The sequence below is a fragment of the Arachis ipaensis genome, chromosome B1 (genome assembly GCF_059453495.1).
Source record: "Arachis ipaensis isolate K30076 ecotype BB chromosome B1, ASM5945349v1, whole genome shotgun sequence".
In the NCBI taxonomy this organism is placed as follows: Eukaryota; Viridiplantae; Streptophyta; class Magnoliopsida; order Fabales; family Fabaceae; genus Arachis; species Arachis ipaensis.
The window spans coordinates 143,973,467-143,996,611 of NC_142436.1; the positions used below are offsets into that span (position 1 = coordinate 143,973,467).

Consider the following 23,145-nt stretch of genomic DNA (forward strand, 5'->3'; position numbering starts at 1 on the left):
AGGGGCTGGGTCTCCGGCACCTAATCCTATGGGGTATGTTGCTGAAAATGCAGAGGGTCATCATCCCGGATGAGATCTGCAAAGTCGGAATAGAACTGTAAACTCCCAACCTCATGGTCCATATCCATCGTGAAAGTCAGACCCGCCAGGTCATCATACATCTGTCCATGGATCTCATGGTATATCTGGAAGCTCGAAACATGTGTAAGAGGAACCTCCTGGGTCTCCGCCCCTGCCTGCTCAGTGGGTCTATCACCAGGACCACCAGATGCGACCCCTGATGAACCACCCCGACGCTGAGGACGGCCACGCCGGACACGGTGATCGGCATGTCCGTCGCCACCAGCTCTGTCATCCTGAATCATGTCGTCGAGCCATCGCCACTCTCGGTCTGTAGCCCGGGTACCAACGCATGGTCGCTGCTCGACACGCCTGTTATCAGGCACGGATGGCATCGGAACCCTAGAAGGCGCCTATGACGACCCTCTTTCAACAACATCCTGACTGATCTCCTCGGCTCTAGGATCGGCAAACAAGGAATCCGGCGACAGAAACCTATGGGCCACTCTGTACCACCATCGCAGAAAGTTTACGGACGGCCCGGGATCAGGCACTCGGGGGATACTCAGGACAGCATCAACCCTGTTCTGCCAACTAAGGTGCCATACCTGATAGTAGCTCGAGAACCATCTGTCCCCATCCCTCCCATTCTTGGCATGGAGCCAGTCGATATTCGAGGCCAGCTCAGGCTCGTGCTGAACGCCACCCAACTGTGGCAGCACCCTATCCACCTGGTGCCACTCAATGACGGCGAAGTATATCAAGCAAGTACATGCACTCCATAACCAACTGTGCTCCCCTGAGAGAATCTTTGGGTGAACAACAGCCATCACGTCGAGCGAAGCATAAGGCTCCCAAACAATCTACAGACGTTGACTGAATACATTTATTAGTCCATTAACTAACAAATATATAGTTAATTACTAGATAAAAATTGAAACAAAATGAATAAACTTACATCTCGATCACCTAAGCAGTCCAACGCTAGGCGACACTGGACAACTCTCTCCTCCTTGCGGTCGGATGTCGACAGGTAGGTGGCCCACCTGAACGAATACAATGTTATACAGTGTTAACAGGTAGAATGATAATAAAAAAAGTTACAGTTCAAGTCTAACTGTACAGATATGTATACCTGGAAGCCAATGGGAAGGAATATGTGTCGAATCCCCGCGACCTGAGGCTAGGAAACCGCCAGAAAATCCATGACTGCAGTGGCTACAGGGGCCTGCCAAGTTTGTCATGTTGAGCCTGTAAAGACTGTGTGCTTCCGCCATAGTCCCGGCTCCGATCTCAACTCAACCAACCCACACTTTTCTCTCTTTTCCTCTCTCTAGAAAACATCTCCTTCTCTCTCTAAAAAACTTTATCTCCAGCACAAATGTAATCCGCGATACCCCTTCAGCGTATTTATACTCACGCATAAACCGCTAGACCCCTATCGCGGTTTATGCTTATTTCCCTTAACACATAATCTGCGATACCCCTATAGCGGATTACGTGTATTCGTAAACCGCAGGACCTCTGTCGCGGTTTACATAAATTATGGAAAAAATATATTTTAGTATCCATTTTCTATATGCATTCTGGTAATAATAGATGCTACATTATTTATTATAGTAAATTGTCCTTCAAATTATGAAATAGTTATTGATATATTTATTATATTAAATTACCTACCTTTTTCATCATAACAGGATTAATTTTTTTAGTTATGAAAATTCAAAATGTGTTATATCCAATTATAAAAAATTATGTATTTCTTATGGATATAAAGATATTTTTTTTAATTAGAATTCACAAATAGGAGACTTAATTTTGTCTTGAAAACAAAACTTGCCCGATTTGAGGTCATGAAAATATTTGAGTCTCAAATTTTTGTGGGTTAAAATTTAAGTGATAAGTAAATCGGTGAGTCAATTTTATGAAAAAAAAAATTATAAACCACAAATTTAACTTTTATATTTGTATTTAAAAAAAATTAAAAACCATAAATTTAAGGATCAAATTTATAGTATTTTAAAAAAATTACCAAATATTCATATTATCGAAAAATATCACTTGAACCATAACACTAAAAATAAAAAGCGGTACAACAGATAGGGGTGGCAAACGGGCCTAAATCTGTCGGGTCGGTCCGCATAAACCGCCAAAAAAAGTGGGTCGGACTGGAAAATTTGGACTGCCAAATAGCAAAAGTCCGCTTAAACCGCGGGTTTTGGCGGGGTGGGGTGGGCTTCCCTGCCGGACTTAGTATTTTTTTTTGCAAGGGATATTTTTACAATTTTTTTTACCAAAACCTAACTTCCCCCAACCCAACTTACAAGAGAATGAAGATGAAAATTGAGTGTTTTAGATTATGTTTATTTTGTTTTAGAGACAATATTGTTAATTATGTTTTGGAACTCCGCCTATGTTACACTTGTGGTACATAGCCGGTCCCAAGCCCGGATAAAGGAGGAGGGTTGTGTTAGGTCTTCGGCAACCAACATAAAATTATAGCCGAACCCCCATGACACGAATCAAATACATTATTGCGCTAAAGCTAGGTCGTTGCCCGGAAGCAACGCGCCATATGGCTCGAGTACGGTGTCAAAGCAGGAGCCGCTGCATCGGTGCCCGGATGTAGTGTTAAATGAGCAAGGGTTCTCGCGTTTTCGTGAACGGACGAGGGTAAATAAGCTAGTTCACAAAGTAAAAGGTAAAGGTCGAAGTGACAGAAAGTTGAGATTTGGGACATGGAACATAGGCACTCTAACAGGAAAATCTATGGAGGTGGTGGACACCATGAAAAGGAGGAAGATTAACATTATGTGCCTACAAGAAACAAATTGGGTTGGTGCAAAGGTTAGGGAGTTGGATACTTCTGGTTTCAAACTTTGGTATACAGGAAAGGTGAAGAATAGGAATGAGGTTGGAATAATTGTGGATAAGTAGTGGAAGAATGACGTAGTGGATGTCAAGAGGGTGGGAGATCGGATCATCTCTATCAAACTTGTGGTGGAGGGAGGTGCTTTCCATGTGATTAGCGCCTATGCACCGCAGGTGGGTTCGGACGAACAACACAAGATAATGTTTTGGGAGAATCTAGAGAGTTTGGTTCAAGGCATACCTTTGGGAGATAAGATTTTCTTAGGAGGAGATTTAAATGGCCATGTTGGGAGAGAAGTAACTGGATATGGGAGTATTCACGGAGGCCATGGTTTCGGGGTGATCAATGCCGAGGGTAAAACTATTTTGGACTTTTCCTCAACCTTTGATCTTCTCATCGCAAATACATGTTTTAAAAAGAGAGACGAACATCTTATAACCTATAAGAGTGGCATGACAAGCTCTCAAATCGACTTCTTCTTGTTGAGGAGAGTCGACCGGAAATTTTGCATTAACTGTAAAATTATCCCAGGAGAGAGTTTGACAACACAACATAGGGTGCTCGTCATGGATTTTCGCGTTGAGCAAAAGTTGAGGAAAAGACATCATACGAAGAACCCAAGGACGAGGTGGTGGCGGATGAAAGGTGAGGAACAAAGAAGCTTCCTAAGACGGGTAGGAGAAGAGGCAAAGTGGGATGGGAATGGAAGCGCGGAAGAGATGTGGAGGGAGATGGCAGAAGTTATTAGAAGAACAGCAAAAGAAAGTTTTGGTGAATCTAAAGGAATAGGACCAAGAGACAAGGAGTCCTGGTGGTGGAATGCGAGTATACAAGAAAAGATAAAGATAAAAAGGGAATGCTTTAAAGAGTGGTCTTTATGCCGCAATGCAGATAATTGGGAAAAATATAAGGCGGCTAAGAAAGAGACAAAAGTGGCTGTAAGTGAAGCAAGAACAAGAGCATATGAGGGTCTCTACCAGTCTTTGGGCACGAATGAAGGAGAAAAAGGTATATATAGAATCGCAAAGAGCCGGGAAAGAAGAACGAGAGATTTGGATCATGTTAAGTGCATAAAGGATAAGGATGGAGAGGTGTTGGCTCAAGAGGAGAAGATTAATGAAAGGTGGAAGAGCTACTTCTACGAGTTATTTAATGAGGGACAGAAGACTCTTCCGAGCCTTGGTCGATTATGCACAAGGGAAGAAGATAAAAACTTTGACTATTATCGAAGGATTCGAGACTTCGAAGTAAAAGAGGCTCTAAAGCAGATGAAAAATGGCAGGGCAGTAGGACCTGATAACATCCCGATTGAGGTTTGGAAGGGTCTTGGAGAAAAAGGCATCAACTGGTTAACCAAGCTTTTTAATGAGATTTTAAGGTCAAAGAAGATGCCTGATGAGTGGAGAAAGAGCACCTTGGTACCTATCTACAAGAATAAGGGGGATATACAAAGTTGCGGAAACTATAGAGGGATTAAGCTTATGAGTCATACTATGAAGTTATGGGAAAGGGTGATAGAACGGAGGTTGAGAAAAGAGACACAAGTAACAGAGAACCAATTTGGATTTATGCCAGGAAGATCTACCACTGAAGCGATATACCTATTAAGAAGGATGATGGAGAGGTATCGTAGTAATAAAAGGGATCTACATATGGTGTTTATTGATTTGGAAAAAGCGTATGATAGGGTACCAAGGGAGGTCTTATGGAAGGTTTTAGAAAAGAGGAGAGTAAGGATCGCATATATTCGGGCAATTAAAGACATGTATGATGGGGCCACAACTAGTGTGAAGACTCAAGGTGGTGTGACAGAAGAATTCCCTATTGGTATAGGATTACACCAGGGATCATCCTTAAGTCCATACCTTTTCACATTAGTCTTGGAAGTACTCACAGAGCACATCCAAGAGCCTGTGCCATGGTGCATGCTTTTTGCTGATGATATTGTCCTTATGGGGGAGTCAAGGAAAGACCTAAATAAGAAGTTGGAGTTATGGAGAGAAGCTCTAGAAGTGTATGGTCTGCGCATAAGCCGTAGCAAGACGGAATATATGGAATGTAAGTTCAGTCTGAGAAGGGAAAACCCCAATATAGAGATGAAGATTGGAGAAAACACCCTACGAAAAGTTAAAAGTTTTAAGTATCTTGGGTGCATCATACAGGATAATGGAGAGATTGAACAGGATGTAAATCATAGGATCCAAGCAGGTTGGTCAAAATGGCGGAGTGCATCTGGTTTTATATGCGACAAAAAGTACCTTTAAAACTTAAAGGTAAATTCTATCGCACCGCTATAAGACCGGCTATGCTGTATGGTACGGAGTGTTGGGCGGCTAAAGGGGAGCACGAATATAAGCTGAGTGTGGCAGAGATGAAGATGTTGAGATGGATGAGTGGTCATACGCGATTGGATAAAATAAGGAATGAAGATATAAGGGAGAGAGTTGGAGTAGCACCCATTGTGGAAAAGATGGTTGAATCGCGCCTTAGGTGGTTTGGACATGTGAGAAGAAGACCGATAGAACATCCAGTCAGGAGAGTGGATGAGATGGAAGATGGACAAAGGGCGAAAAGCAGAGGAAGACCTAAGAAGACCATCCATGAGGTGGTCAAACGAGACCTACATGTAAACGGTCTCTCTGTAGACATGATACATGACAGAGCACAATGGCGTCGTTTGATTCATGTAGCCGACCCCACTTAGTGGGACAAGGCTTTGTTGTTGTATTGTTAATTATGTTTTGGATTATGTTTATTTTGCTTTGGGAACAATATTTATAATTAGAAAGACTTTAATGTTTGTGAATATAAAAATTATAATTTATTTATACTTTTAAAAATTATAATAGTTAAAAGTAAAAAATAAAAGAGATTTTTTTATATTTTTATATATATTATTTAATAGTTAAAAAAAAAAGAGGATATTTGGCGGGTTTAGCCCGCCGGCCCGCCAACCCGCCGTTAGGCGGAACGGGTTGAGATTCTGGAACCGCCTCACTAGACAAAGTGGGACGGACTAGCCCACCAAAAGACAGACTTCTGGCGAGACGGGGCGGACTTCCCCGCTTACCACCTCTAACAGCAGACCCTTTTACTTCAATATATATATATAAGTTCAATAATAATTAGCATGCAAAGGTTAGAACATGTGCATACTGCATAGACACAATAAATGAATGTAGAGTACTTACATGGAGAGAGACTCGAACACAAATCATTTTGACATATGTCCTACGCTATGAAACATGACACTTCACTATTTGACCTTAAAAAAAAAAAAAAAAAATCTAACACCCATTCTGCACGCATCTTTAGTAATGTCTAAATAAAATAATAAAAAAATACTTCCTCAAGCACACTTGAACACCTTCAAATATGATTGCAAACTAAGATGTCTAATTTTATTCTTCGTTGATATACTTGAAATAAGTTTAAAGTATATCAAAACAATTCTGCAGGTCTAACAAAAGTTAAAATTAGCATGTCCGTGTTAATTTATCATTGGCAGATAAATGATAAATGATAAATCCATACAGATAAATGATAAATCCAAATGTTCAATCCAAATGTTATGCAATGTTCTTTTGTCCTTTGGTTTTCTATTTTTACTTTTTTCACAATATTTTATAATTTGACGGAGTAAAAATTAATCCATTATGAATTTAAATTTTATTTAAAAGTTTATTATTGGTCAATAGATTATTGGATACACAAAATGAAAATTAAATTTCCTACACTTATTTAAACGACAAATAAACTAACCACTCGAACAAACATTCTTTTTAATCTTTTAAATACACCTAAAATAAAAAGACAAGGAAATTTTGTCCAATTCCATTCTATTCAATAAATAGGTTCACCATTAAGAAACTTCAATCAATAAACAGGCTAAGAACTAACGTTTTGGATTCGCTTAAGCAAGTCTCAAGTTTAAAGCCTATTGTATGTAGTTATTCTAGTTAGGAGACTCGTCACCACAGCCAGATGCGCAACCCATGTCACATTCGGACTAGTCGGGCCAAGCTCCAAAGACCGGGCAAATAGAGATGGCAAATAGACCGAAAACTGCCAAACTGATTCACATAACTTACCAAAATGATGGATCGGGTTAGAAATTTAAAACCACCAAAGTTAAAAAACTTGCCCAATCTGTTGGCTTTGGTGGGTTTCGACGGGCGGGCTTCTGGAGCGGATCCATTTTTTTTTTAATTGAAGATATTCATAAGTTATAATTTAAATTATATTTTATGTTTGATTTATTAGAGATTTGAAGATGTTTAATTATATAGACAATATTTATTTTATTTCTTATAATATTAGTTTTATTATTTTATTTCCAAAAAGTTTAGCTGATGATAATGTTTAAAAAAAAAAAAAACAGAATTGGCAGGAGTGGGGCAACGGCCCACCGCCCCCCGGGAGGCGGGGGTTGTTTTGCGATTTGCCGGGGCAAGCAACCCAAAGAAAGGTTAAGAAAATAAGTACTAGTTAGATCACTACAACTATCTATGTGGCAATGCACGGTAATTTGAAATTTGAAAGTAAACGCACTTGCAGATGGCAAAGAAAGAGTAATGCATTAACTTGATTAACTTTCGTGTTAGAGGGGAGGGGAGTAGGGAGAGGTAGACACGTCTTTAAATATTAAGTCCATTCTGAATTAGGGGAGTTCTTTGGTGTCTATGATTTTTGTGCCTAAATTGCCTAAAAATAAAGATAGAAGAAGATGGAATCCACTTTTTTATTTTTAAATTCTCTGTCTAAAATTTAGGCACCATAAAAAGCCCCTCCAAATTATCTGTAACTTGAAACTTCTTATGATGTATTCAGAATCTATCATTTAATACATTTAGATACCAAGATACATTGAGTATATTTCTACCATGTTTCTAAAATTTCTAAAGTGACATAATTTGTAACAGAGGAGTTGATTTTTCAGGGTCATACAATATAACTGCAGCTATGCACCGGAATATTATCAATTTTTAAAAAAATTTCAAGCAAAAACGTTTCCCAAGATAGGTGAGGCCTAATGCGTACAGTGAAGGGAACAATTTTTCTATGGCATGACAAAGTTCCAGTTTCCTCCTACTCTCAGATCCCATTCCTATAGAGCGGATCATCTTTTCTCCTTCCATATTATTGAGCTTCAAGAAATATCAAGCCGAGTTTCATGTTATTTACCAGTAATGTGATTATTGAACTTAACCAATTTACTTTTGCATCGCCTCCATTCAAATTCAATATAATATAGAAGTGACATTCTTTTTTCTGAATGTAACATAATATAATACAGCATAGCACCAGCACATCATTAGTTCATTACCCTTCCGCACTTCAAGCAAAAGTTAACACAATACAAGAAAACAGAAGACATAAGAAGAAAATCATTCACATTCACAGGCAACAAAATCATGTGATTTGTTCTATACGGCAGCATTAATAACTACATAAGAAAATTACTAATTATTAATTTATTATGTTTCCGTTGAAAGTCTGAAACCCTAGCATCACATGCTTGAATAAGATTAACCTAACTAATTATTGTCACTATAGACAATTAATTACATGTATAATAAAAGCACACAACCGAATCGTGAATTCATAATTTATTAAAAAAAACGCACACGAATCCTAACCAGCGACAGTGGAGAAAATGCGACGGAGGAGCTTACGGCTCTTAGCAGCACGGAACCCTGAGTCAGACTCGTCGTGATACCAACCGACCGATTTCTGAGCTTCGATTACGATCTGTGAGAGACCTGGAGCGAAGAATAACAGATTAATTGAAGAATAATTGTAGAGAGAGAAACATCGGAATGAAATTGAAGGTGTATTGGTATTATTACCTTCTCTAACGGTTTGCTTGTTGTTGCGAATGTCATGGACGGTAGCGGAGATTTTCCAGTACAAAGGGCGACCGATGTAGAAGAGAAAGAGAAGCAAGATAGCCACCATTGCTACGCGGAATACAGTCCTTGATGTCCTCGACGCCATTCTCTTCTCTCTTCTCTTCTAAGAGGGGGAAGAAGAAGAAGAAAGATTGTGCGTTCACTCTTCTTAGATCTACTTAAATACGTCTAAACCCCCCAGCGAGTGGGGAGTTCCACATATCTTTTTAGCTAAAAGATATATCGTTGGGAAGCAATAAAAATCAAATCAAAATCAAAGTTAGAAATAGTGTAATACCCAAACAGGTCTTCAAAATTTTGAGATATTAATCTTAAATTTAAATAAGTATATTTTAAATTATATCTATAACTTTTCAAATTTAATTAGATATACAATTTTTTGTTAGTTGATTTTTTAACTAGTTTTTATTTTCTTCTTATCTACAAAAAGAGTAAAAAAAAATAATCATATTTATTTTTTATTTATCATCAAATTAAGTCTAATAATCTTTATCATGCATCGAATATGATTAAAATTTATAATTTTAATTTTTAATTAAAATAAATTAGCGGCTCAACAGGCACTGTCGTGCTTCTTCAGTCGTTTTTGTATTGAGTTAAAAAAATATTTTTATATTTTTATTTCTAAAATTATAAATTTAATATCAATAATTAAAAAATAAAAAAATAAAATATTTTAAGTTATTTAATATATATAAAAAATATAAAATAAATAAATTTAAATTAAAAAATTAAAAAAAATTTTGTTGTTATTATGTATAACAATAAAAATAAAAATTTATTAACATTATTTACAAATTAATTATTTATATATTAAATTTATTTATTTTTTCAATTCTATTTAATTTGAAATAAATTTAGAATTTTATATTCATATTTAAAATATTTTTTTTTATGCATAATTCTAATAGATAAAAAATTATTTCTGTAATCTTATATTAAACATCTTTAATTTTATTATTATTTTAAAATTATTAATTTTTATTTTGATTATATCATCTCATCATATTATACACTATTGTTTTTTTTATTATTTTTTTACATATATAACTATTATTGTCTGCCGTCACTATTATGTTGCCTTGTTTTATTCTCGTTTTTTGTTTTTTTTCTTCTATTAACCCCAACCGCAATCAATTACCACCATATCATATTACCATTATCGCAGCTCTCATTTTTGTTTGTCACTTTGATTCATACATATCTATTGTGTTAACTTTTCCGTTGTTAAAGATTTGTTAAAAAAGTTTTTTTTTTGTTTGATTTCGATATCTAGATGTATAACTATTATAAAGATACTTATTTTTCATACTTACTTGTTAAGTCATATTTTATTATTTTAAAAAAAATTAAGATATCAAGCATTCAAAAATTTTGTATAGAATAATTAAATAAAAAATAAAAAAATTTATTAGTTATTTAATTTATTTAATATATAGAATAATTGAATTTAAATTAATTTAGGTATAATACTAAAATCATTATGTTATTACTATGTAACAATGAAGATAAAAATTTATAAATATTTATAAATTTATTTATTTTTCAATTATATTTAATTTGAAGCAGATATAAAAATTTATATTTAAATCACTCTTTCTCTCGTATAATTTTAATAGCTAAAAAAATTTTATTTTTTATAATTCTATATTCAACATTTTAAATTATCTTTTGTCTTATTATTCTTTTAGAATTTTTAATTTTTGTTTTTATTATTCTTTTTTCTTATCATTATCTATCTACATATGCCTCACTACCATTCTTATATTAGCTTGTTCTCTCTTCCTTCCTCGGTTTTTATTCTCTTTCTATCTCCTCTTCAATCGCAATTAGTTGCCAACATATATTAGTTCATAATTATTACACTAAGTGAATACTACTTTAAAAATAAAAGTTCAAAAAAATCTCGCAACTCTTATGTGAATCATTTACACTCCTATAAATTTAACGAATGAGTAAATTTAACTTTTTTTTATTATGAGTTTTTTTATTATTTAATACATTCAAAGTCACATATTTTTATTTATGATAAAAATTAAAAATTAAAGTTAAATGATATTAGTAATTTTTGGTTTAATAAAATTAAAATAAAGTACAAAAATAAAGATAAAAACTAAAAAAATAGATGACTCTAGAAAAGAATAATATTAAATTTTATGTTATTATGTATGAAACACTTGATTTATTTTATTATATTATTTTTGTACCAAATAACAAAAAAATTAAATTTTATGACCGTTTTTTATTACTTATGTTACTTATCTATAGTTATTTAAATTATACTCTATAGTCATTCAGTCTTGTTTTATTCCAATAAAAAATAGTTATGAAGTCATTTTTATTTTTTTATAGGAATTGTTACGGCCTGGCCCAAACTATTTGCGGGCCAGCCCGACCTGAGCACCACCCAACCCGAACGGTCAGGAGTAAGGTGCTCAGCCGCCGACCCGGACACGCGTCCCTGACAGCTTTGCTACAGCTGTGTGAAGGAAGTATTCAAGAAGGTGGGCCTGCCCCTGCGGGGCCCACCTCTGACACGGTATATATAGGAAGGTCCTACCATTCCCCCAAGGTACGTCACATACCATTCACCCCTTTTTCGCCTGCACACTTTGCTGACTAGAGCGTCGGAGTGTCTTTGCAGGTGACACCCCCTCCACACGCGAAGTGCTCGGGACGTCGTCTACCCCAACCCAGTAACTTACGACCAGGCGAGACCTCCCCCTCATCAACCAGGATACTAATCCGAACCGTATGGTACCCGACCAACCGAACATTGGTGCCGTCTGTGGGGATCGCCTGAATGGACGTTGTACTGGATCCAGGAGGAACAGGCCGCGAGACCGAGCGCAGAGGGGTCCGTGGCTTCTTCCCGGGAGCGCACAAGGTCCCCTCCAAGACGAACCTCACGATCTCTCGAAAGGCGCCCCTTTGGGGGAACTGGTGACAACAGCGCCAGAATAATGCAAGAACTACGTCACAGGATGCAGGACCTAGAACGCCGGCTGGCAGACCGGGAACATCGCCAACAAACTCCCGAATCAAGCTACTCCCGTCCCCCCCCCCCCCGAGAAGCGGCTCCCGACGAACAGCTAGCCCACGATCTGAGCCCGAGAGCGCCAGGGAGGAAGGACGCGCAAGAAGACGCCGCGACCCCATCATTTACACCAGGCATGAAAGGAGGCGCACCACAGATCGAAACCGCGAGGACGCTCGTCGGGAGGACGACGAGGGAAGAACAGCGAGAGCGCGGGGACCAGTGATAATGGGCGCAACCCCATTTCATCATTCCATCCTCGAGGTCCGGCTGCCAAAGCACTTTGACAAGCCAACGGATATGAGGTACGACGGAACCCAAGACCCACAGGAGCACCTCACGGCTTTCGAAGCCAGAATGAACCTGGAGGGAGTGGGAGACGAGGTAAGGTGCCACGCTTTCCCGGTCACCCTAGCGGGACCTGCAATACGGTGGTTTAATAACCTCCTGCAGGGCTCGGTGACCAGGTTTTCGGACATCAACCGTGCCTTCCTAGTCCAATTTACAACCAAAATCGCAAAGGCAAAACACCCAATCAATTTACTCGGAGTGACTCAAAGGTCCGGCGAGCCGACCAGGAAATACCTAGACCGGTTCAACGATGAGTGCTTGGAGATCGACGGGCTGACGGATTCGGTTGCTAGCTTATGCTTGACAAACAGATTCCTAAACGAGGACTTTAGAAAGCACCTCACCATGAAGCCTGTATGGACAATGCAGGAGATCCAGAGTGTAGCCAGGGAATACATTAATGATGAGAAAGTCAATCAGGTTGTGGCCGCCAACAAGCGGCAGCTCGCCTACAACCAAACCTGACAGCACGGCATCGGGGAGAGGCAGAAAGAACACGCCAGAGACGGCGGTCCGAGCAAGACGCCCCGAGCGTTTCCTTGTGTCAGGAAATTCACCAATTACACCCCCCTCACCGACCCCATTATAGAAGTCTACCAGCAGATAGCCGAGAAGGGAATTCTATCGAAACCTCGACCTCTGAAGGACCGAACCGGGGAAAACAAGAGCCTCTATTGTGACTATCACAAAGGCTATGGACACAAGACATAGGACTACTTTGACCTAAAGGACGCGTTGGAACAAGCTATCCGGGACGGGAAACTGGATGAGTTCTCCCATTTTATCAGGGAGCCGAGGAGACGAGATTGCGACCGTGAAAGAGAGGATAAGACCCGTGCGGCAAAGCACGCCACGAGCCTAAGGACGACGAGCACGGCCTCACCATTGTGAACGTGGTAACGGCACGAGATGCACCTCCCAGGTCGAGATCGGCACATAAGAAAGACGCCAAGGTCCTGGCGGTCTCCTCGTCCTCTCCGCGAAGCTCCAAGAGGCTCCCATCCATCTCGTTCGGCCCTGAGGACCAATGGTTCGATGAGGCCGCAGAAAACCCTCCCATGGTCATCACGACTAGGGTAGGAACCGGCCTGATCAAGCGGATTCTCGTGGACACCGGGGCCGACTCGAATATCATGTTTCGCAATGTATTCGATGCCTTGGGCCTACGGGACGCTGACTTGAAGACACACCAGCACGATGTCGTAAGATTGGGCGACCACTTCATCAAGCCAGATGAGATAATCTCCCTACCTGTATCCGTAGGATCAGGACAGGGATGAAGATCGGTAATGGCCGATTTCGTAGTTCTACGAGACTCAACGGCTTACAATATCATCCTAGGAAGAAAGACCGTCAACGACCTAGGAGCAGTGATCAGCACGAAGATGTTGATGATGAAGTTCGTCGTCGATGATGGATCCGTAGGATCCATAAAAGGAGACTTGGAAATGGCAGTCGCTTGCGACAATGCCAGCCTCTCCTTAAGAAAAAAATCTAAAGAAGCATCGGGGTGTTCCTTGCTGACCTAGACGCCAGAGTCAGCGACAAGCCGAGACCCGAGCCGGAAGGAAACTTAGAGAAGTTCAGAGTCGGGGATACGGAGGAGAAGTTCACCTTCGTGAACAGAAACCTCCCACACGACTTGAAGGAACCTCTAATGGAAATGATAAGAGCCAACGGCGACCTATTTGTATGGACGCCAGCCGACATGCCGAGTATAGACCCCCAACTCATGTCACATCACCTGGCCGTGATGGCGGACGCAAGACCGGTAGCTCAAAGAAGAAGGAAAATGTCGCAAGAGTAAGCGGAGGAGGTGGCCTGGCATACGGCTAGCGTTCTCGAAGCAGGATTTATTCGAGAACTTGACTACTCGACATGGCTGTCGAATGTGGTTCTAGTGAAAAAACACAATGGGAAATGGAGGATGTGTGTGGATTACTTTGATCTCAACAAAGCATGCCCCAAGGACTGCTACCCCCTGCCCAACATCGATGCGCTCGTCGACGCAGCAGCAGGATATTGGTACCTGAGCTTCATGGACGTTATTCAGGCTATAACCAGATACCGATGCACCGGCCTGACAAAGAGAAAACGGCGTTCATAACGCGAAGAGGGACATATTGCTACAAGGTGATGCCGTTCGGCCTGAAGAACGCTGGGGCAACGTACCAAAGGCTAATGAACAAAATATTCAGTGACCTTATAGGCAAAATGGTGGAGGTGTATGTAGACGATATCCTCGCAAAGACCACCCGGTCTGAGGACCTCATAAGTGACCTTGGAAACGTGTTCGCCTCCCTCCAACAACACGGCATGAGGCTCAACCCACTCAAATGCGCCTTTGTCATGGAAGCAGAAAAGTTTCTAGGGTTCATGATAACCCAAAGGGGGGACCAGGCCAACCCGAAAAAACGCCAAGCAATACTCCAAATGAAGAGTCCGGGCTGTGTCAAGGATGTTCAGAGGCTATCCGGAAGACTCACCGCTTTATCCCGTTTTCTCGGAGCGTCGGCTGCTAGAGCGCTACCATTTTTCAACCTTATGAAAAAAGGGATAGTTTTTTATTGGGCCCCGGCGTGTGAGGAAGCATTCAACCATTTCAAAGAAATCCTAGCAACACCACCCGTGCTCGGGAAGCCAAAAGTCGGAGAACCGCTCTACCTATACCTGGCCATAATAGAGGAGGCGCTGGCGGCAGTCTTAGTATGGGAAGAAGGGAAGATTCAACAACCAGTTTACTTCGTGAGTAGAGCGCTACAAGGAGCAAAAATAAGATACAGCAAACTAGAGAAGCTGGCTCTAGCACTGCTAACCTCCTCCCGAAGACTACGGCAGTACTTTTAGTGTCACCAAGTGGTCGTAAAAACGGACCAAGGAATCCGCCAAGTTCTCCAAAAACCCGACTTAGCGGGAAGAATGATGACTTGGGCCATCGAACTATCTCAATATGATTCGTGATATGAGCCCCGACATGCGATCAAGGCACAAGCAATGGCAGACTTCTTGGTGGAAGTAGCGGGGGACCCGACCGAAGAAGCGGGCATACAGTGGAGGCTCCATGTGGATGGGGCCTCCAACCAAACGTCCGGGGGTGTCGGGATCATCTTGGAAAGTCCTGCCGGGGTCATATACGAACAATCAATCAAGTTCGAGTTTTCCGTATCAAACAACCAAGCGGAATACGAGGCTTTCCTGGGCGGCTTGATCCTAGCTCGGGAAGTCGGGGCTACGAGGCTAGAAGTATGCATCGACTCACAGGTCGTTACCTCGCAGGTGAACGAAAGCTACCAAGCCAGGGACTCGTTGTTGCAAAAGTACTTGGAAAAGGTCAAAGAGCTAGCAAAACAGTTCGAGGAGGTCGCGGTCCAACACGTTCCGAGGGAAAGGAACACACGGGTAGACCTCCTATCAAAGCTAGCGAGCACGAAACCGAGAGTCGGCAACAGGTCCCTTATTCAAGGAATGATAAAGGAACCAGCAGTCGTCCTCCACCTGACAAAGATAGGCTCCTCCTGGATGGACCCTATCACTGATTTCCTAGAAAATGGCAAACTACCTGAGGACGAGAAGGAAGCTAAAGCACTGAAAAAGGGAGGCGGCCAGATATGCGATCATACAAGGCCAACTGTTCAGAAAGGGACTTAACCAGCCCTTGCTGAAGTGCCTCCATCCCGACCAGACGGACTACGTACTCAGAGAAGTCCACGAGGGATGCTGCAGTCACCACATCGGGGGCAAAGCCCTAGCAAAAAAGCTCATCCGAGCGGATATTACTGGCCGTTGATGATGGTCGACTCAAAAGAGTTCGTAAGGAAATGTGTCAAGTGCCAAGAGAACGCCAACTTCCACAGAGCGCCGGCAACAGAACTAAGCCTGCTGATGTCCTCCCGACCTTTCGCACAATGGGGAGTCGATCTACTGGGACCTTTCCCAGTCGGCCCAGGGAAAGTCAAATACTTCATAGTCGCTATCGACTACTACACCAAATGGATAGAGGCTGAACCACTGGCGAGCATATCCTCAGCCAATTGTTGAAAGTTCATGTGGAGGCAGGTGATAACTCGATTCGGCATCCCAAAAATCGTCATCTCTGACAACGGGACACAGTTCACCGACAAAAAATTCGTGGAGTTCCTCGTCGGCCTGGGCATAAAGCAGAAGTTCTCCTCAGTAGAGCATCCCCAGACAAACGGTCAAGTCGAGGCCGTAAACAAGGTTATCTTGCTAGGCCTCAAGAAGCGGCTGGACAACAAGAAAGGGGCATGAGCCGACGAACTCGCCTCGGTTCTTTGGTCCTACCGAACAACCGAGCAATCCTCCACAGGAGAAACCCCTTTCCGCTTGACATACGGGGTGGACGCAATGATACCCGTAGAGATCGGTGAGCTAAGCCCACGATTACTTCTGAAGTGAGTAGAGGAAGCGGTGGAAAAAGACCTGGCAGACGAGGCTAGGAAAATATCCCATTTGTCGGAAATAGCATTAAAGCAAAGAATGGCCCTGCGCTACAACTCCAAAGTGCTCAAGAGGGAATTTAAGTAAAACGACCTTGTCCTACGACGTAACGACATCGAGCTACTGACCCAAGGAGAAGGTAAACTGGCGGCGAACTAGGAAGGCCCCTACAGAGTCAAAAAAGTGATTGACAAGGGCACCTACAAATTGGAGAAGCTCGACGGTAAAGAGGTCCCGAAAACTTGGAATGCAGGTAACCTAAGAAGGTTTTATTCTTAGCTCAAGCACGCCGACCAGGCGGCCTAACGAGCTTAATCATTTACTTTTGCACTTGATACGATAATAGACTTGTTCAATTACCGGTTAATGTTTACTTGTCAAAATTACCTCTCTATTGATTTTTCCCCTACTTATACATCCCACGACAACAAGTTCCATATAATACGTTAAACGGAATCACAATACGGCACCCCAGAACTGCTCACCCCGGGAGCCACCTAAATTTAAGCCATAACAAACGGCTACGGCAATACTAAAGGCCACGACCTGGCTCCGCCAAATTACCAAAACGGTAAAGCAAACACGAGCGACAAAACCAATACCAACCAAGCGGTAGCAAAATGAAACGAAAACAATACTAGATGAGCGGATAAAGATGATAACCAAAACCCGACCAGGCGACCAATAAAGTATATCAAAAGACTAGTTCCACAAGTTCTACAAGCAAAATACACCAAGTACAAAGAGATCACATTTTGGGCATATCGACAATCTTGCCATCCTTGATTGTTTTAAAGACCCCAATTGCCGACGTATCGAAATCAAGAGCCACGATCTTCACCTGGGCCTTAAGCGCCTCTTCAGTCATGAAGATCGCGCTCTTTCCCTGTTTCACAGTCTCTTTATGCTTCTTTCTGAGCTCCTCGACCTCAACTTGGGTAGCCTTGGCCGACGAAAAGGTCACATCACGCTCCTTCTCCAGAACGACCACCCGACCTTGCGCGACATTGAGCTGATTTTCCAAAGCCATCTCCCGCTCGGTTAAACAAGACATGGTGGCATCGGAGGCCTCTAGTTTCTCCTCAGCAGACGCAGCTTTCTCTTCAGCAGCCTTAAGCTTTTTCCCCGTCTCGGACAGCTGCTCCTGAAACACTTCAACTTGAGTTTTGAATTCATTATTGGCCTTAGCAGTAGCTTCGAGCTTCTGGCACAGCGACTGCATCCCCGACAACTCGAACTCGGCCTTCCGGGCTATTACAGCATCGCGGAGAAGGGTACGATACATCCACCTTGCCTGCCCCGCAAGCTCGGTTCCGAGGAAGTGATCTTCCGTGCTGGGGATCAGTTGGGAGTCTATGAAAGCCCCAACGTCGAAGTTTCTCTCCATCACGGTGAGAACTCCTTCAGGACTGGAAGATTCCCTCTGCCTTTTGGGAGTAGGGATGAGCTTCAAATCATCATCCTCTTGTTCGGTGGAGGACGAACGCCCAATGCCGGCCGTCTCCTCGGAAATAGGGGAAGCATGCGCCCCGGCAGAGTTTTTGTCAGACATCTCGGCGTCACGAGGGGAAGGCACCGCCTGATCCTTCTTTTCCTCAGGAGGGCTCTCCGGCTTCCCGTCAACCTTCTCGTCAGCCTTCTCCTCATCACTGTCCACCAAGAATATCTTGTACAAACCCTCAAGCCCTGTCACCGAAGCAAACATCTCCACTGTGACAAGCAAATAAACAAATTAGTCGTGAAACCGGCAAAACCAAGTGAGGCAATAGCAACGCAAAAAATACAAGGCAAAACAACTCACAAATATAGCTTCTGACGACCTCCCGGTCACCCATAAAAAATGTGGGGTTCACATGATTCTTTCCAAAAACAGCCAACAATACATAGGCAACCCTTTTGTCCACAACGGACATCCCCTTATAAGTCACCTTAATAAAAGTGTTAGATCCTGCCCCGAAGCTCCAGTACGTCGGGATGAGGCGTTCCCCTTCTAACGACAGCCAAAAGGGGTGACGACCTCTGACCAGACGCACCTTAAAATACTTGTCTTTAAACCCATGATAAGAGTCCTCGAACAAGCCGAAAATCCTCCGACCCTGGGCAGATCGGAAGGACATGAACCCTTTCCTCGCTTTCCCCTCCTTCGAAGGATTTGTGAGGTTGAAGAAAAAGAGGAAGACGTCAACGGACGCCAGCAACTCCAAATATTCAATACCATCTCGAAAAAGCGGATAGAAGCCCAATTGTTCGGATGCAGTTGCGACGGCGCCACGGAGATCCGATTAAGGAGCGCCATTTGAAAAGCAGAAAATGGGATACGAACCCCCACCTGGGTGAACATGTATTTATAAAATCAGATCCAGTCGGGGGACCCGAGGGGAATGGAAGTTAAGCTCATATAGTCATTCATTGGGGGCAGGAACAAAGACGTCATAATTGGCTTCCTCGTCTGTCCCTCCGCACAAGTACTCGCCTTGGCGGAACTCCGTTAGCTCCTCCTCGCCCATCTGCTTCGGGGAGTCCTTCACATTGGAAGTCACCCAGGCGTAGGGGTCATAATTTGCGGCGGAGGGAGAGGCTCGAGAAATGACGCGAGGCATACCTACAGTGGGGTACCACTCGGTTAGTCGATGAGGTCGGGAGTCTGGAAAAAACCCAGAAATTACATTTAAGCCTATTCAATAGCTAAGATCAAGCATGGCTAAGGCAGAATTCAAACAAAAGCCTACCCTGGAATGGTAACCCCTTTTACGCACCTACTTGGCACTAAAGGCCATCTACCATGCAAAACCAAGCAAACAGCATGCATGCAGAAGAACTAATGGCAAAGGCAAAATGAACACGAAGCAGAGAACGAAAAGATGAATGATTACCAGGATAAATTGCGAAAATTCGAAGGAGATGATTGAAGGAGCGAATACGCAAGAATGCAGAAACAACACTCTGGGAAACTCAGAGTAGGGGAAGATGAAGATGATTAGAGTGAAGAAAACAAATGAAAAAAATATTTAAAACTGCCACTCAAGGAGCGCGAAAGGCCTAGGGGCAAAAAAGTCTTAACGCGCGGGATTTTAAACCCATTATGAGCATTTAATGCTCTGCACGAGGAACGAGGCGACAAACGGTCACCTCAGCAACGAACAGACACGCACGCAAGAGGCACGTCCCCCCACGGGCGGCCGACCTGGTGACAACACATGAAGGAAGAGATAACACGCCACCAACAATCCTCATGGTCATTGCTGGCGTGTTGGGGGCACTGTTACGGCCTGGCCCAAACCATTTGCGGGCTAGCCCGACCCGAGCACCACTCGTCCCTGACAGCTTTGCTACATCTATACGAAGGAAGCATTCAAGAAGGTGGGCCTGCCCCTGCGGGGCCCACCTCTGACACGGTATATATGGGGAAGGTCCTACCCCTCCCCCAAGGTACGTCACATACCATTCACCCCTTTTTCGCCTGCACACTTTGCTGACTAGAGCGTCGGAGTGTCTTTGCAGGTGATACCCCCTCCACACGCGAAGTGCTCGGGACAGTCGTCTACTCCAACCCAGTAACTTATGACCAGGCGAGACCTCCCCCTCATCAACCAGGATACTAATCTGAACCGTCTGGTACCCGACCAACCGAACAGGAATAAATCCATTATATCATGATTTTAATAATTAATGTAAAATTTAAAAAATTAAATAAATATATATTTATTTTGATTACATTCAAGAGTGAATTATATATATTCCTATAGTCAAGAAATACACTTTACTTATTCTATAATAAATAGTTTTTTAATCGTCAAATTTATAAGAAAGATTCCATCTTTTTATTTATCCTAAAAATTAACATTAAAATTAATGTTAATACTTTTTTATTAACAGAATTAAAATAAAACGTAAAAATAAAGCTTGAATAAGAATAAAAATACAAAATTTTGAAACCCAAAATATAAAATAGTTATATGATAAAAAAATTATTTAAATATAATTTTTATAAGGTACTCTATGAATGAACTCAGATGAATAAATATTATATGTAAAATGAATTTTGATATATTGGTACAAAAATTATTCTATGTAAATTTTTAAAAAAAAATATTGTTCTATTAAACTATTTTACTTTTATTCTTTTAAAATATATCCATAATAAAAAAATCTGCATGAATAATTTACATCCAATAGAAAACTCTTGATAAAGTTGCTGTAAAAAATATGTAAAAATTTTTTTATTCAACGTAACTAACAAATATACGGGAGGAATTTTTTTAATAATAAACTTCTCTAGGGTAATATTGAATCTTAAATTTTGGATGTCAATTGACATTATATATTGGGTAGGTACCTAGAGTATTTTAGAAGACTATGATAAGAGAAAAATTATTCAGTATAAATTTATTTTTTAAAAAATTATCCCTATTGAACTATTTTATTTTTATTCTTTAAAAATATATCCAAATAAAAAAACTGCAACAATAATTTATATCCAATACAAAAATCTTAATCAGATTACTATAGAAAAATGGATAGAAAATTTTTTATTTAACGTAACTAATGAAAGAATTTTTTAATAATAAATTTTTTTTAGAAGTAATATTGAAACATAAATTTAGACACAAATTATCCTTATATTAGGTTTTATGTTATATCTAAGTAAAGTGAGAATCATACAAGAGAAGATGAATAAGAAAAGAAAAAAGTTTTTCTATTATGCATAAACAGTAATCTGAGATGATAGATAGTAAGAGAGGAAATAGATAATTATAGAAGTTCCATGATTGTGAATTAATGAGATAAGAGAGAGGATGAAGTAGTGGAAGTTTTTTAATATGGAATAACTGACATATAGTGGGATAGATTATTAGGAAGGGTAAAATTGAAAAAGAATTTTGAACACCAAACCTATGTATTGGTATTATATATTGTTATAGATATTAAAAAATTTCATTATACATATAATATTTTTTTTATAGGAACATTATTTAAATATTAGATGAAATGAAAATATTTGTATTATATCGCCTCAGTATATCAAACACTATTCTTTCTTTTACTATATATTATTCTCTATACACATACCTGTCATTGTCTCATCGCCACTATTATATTACCTTGTTCTCCTTTCTCATTTTTTTCTTCCCCTCCTACATTCTCTTCATCCGTTATTAATTATTACCAAGTATCATCATCGCAACTTTTACTCTTGTCTATCACTATGATTTATAACCATCTATTGTGTTAACTTTTATGAGTTGTTAAAGTTTTGTTAAAAGAATTAAAACATAAAGTATTTAAAATTTTTCGAAATTATCAAAATTTGATGTCAGTAATCTTAAAAAACAATCTCAAAATATATTTTTTGATCGAAAAAATATTTTCGATAATAGGAAGTTGAATCGAAATGAGTTGAATATGGTTTCTCGAGAAGGTACGCTTGTAAGTCCGAATTTGGAGGTAATTGGTGATGATGTGGATTTCGATAGTTTTGTTGATCGAAGTAAGCCAAATCGAGTTGGAAATTCGATTCGAAGAATTAAGTAAGGCCTTCGAAAGAGCTGATCGATTAGTTGTGGAAGTGGGAAGTTAATAGCTTTTATTTCACGAGGAGATCACGGAGAATGTCTTCAATTTTGCGGCGGGAACGGTTACTAAGAGAGAATGCGCTTCAAAATTTGAAATGTCATATTTAATTATAATTAATTGTAAATTAATGGGCATTTATGTAAGGTTAACCTATAAATATTAGGAATTCTTAGTGAATAAGGGTTGGAACTTTTACTCAGAAAAATACTCTAGCACTCTATTAATTTATTCTTTCTGTAAACTTATGATTTCAATTAAATTTTATTTACTAAATGTCCTTTACTTTTGTTTGTTCAATTTATCCTTCTGCATTTGAATCTTTTATGTTGAAGTCCTTTCGATCCAATCAAGGGCATTTTACCGTCTTCTTTTAATTTTATTGCAAATCTTTCCATTTATTATTTGTTTAGCTTTCAAAACTTTCAATTTCTAAGTTTCAAATATTAAATTATGAATTTACTTTATTTTAATTTTCAAACTTGGTCTAATCGAAGATGCTTTTGATGCACTTATAGAAAACTGGTACTCGCACAGAGGAGTAGGTTTCGCTCCCAGACCATTAGAATCGAACCACCATCGATTTACTAAAAATCGACAAAATAAATTGGCACGCCCGGTGGAACAGTTTTAAATCGAAGTGTGTCAAATAAATTCTTTTCCAGTGATTGCTAGTGTATGCGATTGCGAAGTGGGAAAATCATTCACATGGCTGATGAGTTATCGAATGTGAATGGTGGTTCATCCACTAATGACAGCATACCAGTGTCCATTCAACAAGCCGACGTGTCTTCACGTCCGGAAGGTGCAGTTGGGACTGAAAGTATAGTCGTTACGACTATTCAAACTGAAAATGTTGGGCATAATACTCGTCCACGTGGTCC

The 23,145-nt window shown here is 40.5% G+C and overlaps 1 protein-coding gene across 1 annotated transcript; it reads right to left on the minus strand.

Annotated features, from left to right (window-relative positions):
* Positions 1-8,308: 8,308 nt before the first annotated feature.
* LOC107619977 (Low-density receptor-like protein) lies at positions 8,309-9,054 on the minus strand. Its single transcript, XM_016322206.3, has 2 exons — positions 8,782-9,054; positions 8,309-8,694 (listed from the first exon to the last, which is right to left on the minus strand). The coding sequence occupies exons 1-2, from the start codon at positions 8,927-8,929 to the stop codon at positions 8,567-8,569; spliced, it is 276 nt and encodes a 91-aa protein (XP_016177692.1). The 5' UTR covers positions 8,930-9,054; the 3' UTR covers positions 8,309-8,566.
* Positions 9,055-23,145: the final 14,091 nt, after the last annotated feature.

Coding starts and splice junctions, on each gene's coding strand:
- LOC107619977 (XM_016322206.3), bottom strand. CDS start 8,929: ATGGCGTCGAGGACATCAAGGACTGTATTCCGCGTAGCAATGGTGGCT. Junction 8,695..8,781: donor CAAGCAAACCGTTAGAGAAG/GTAATAATACCA, acceptor TCTTCGCTCCAG/GTCTCTCACAGATCGTAATC.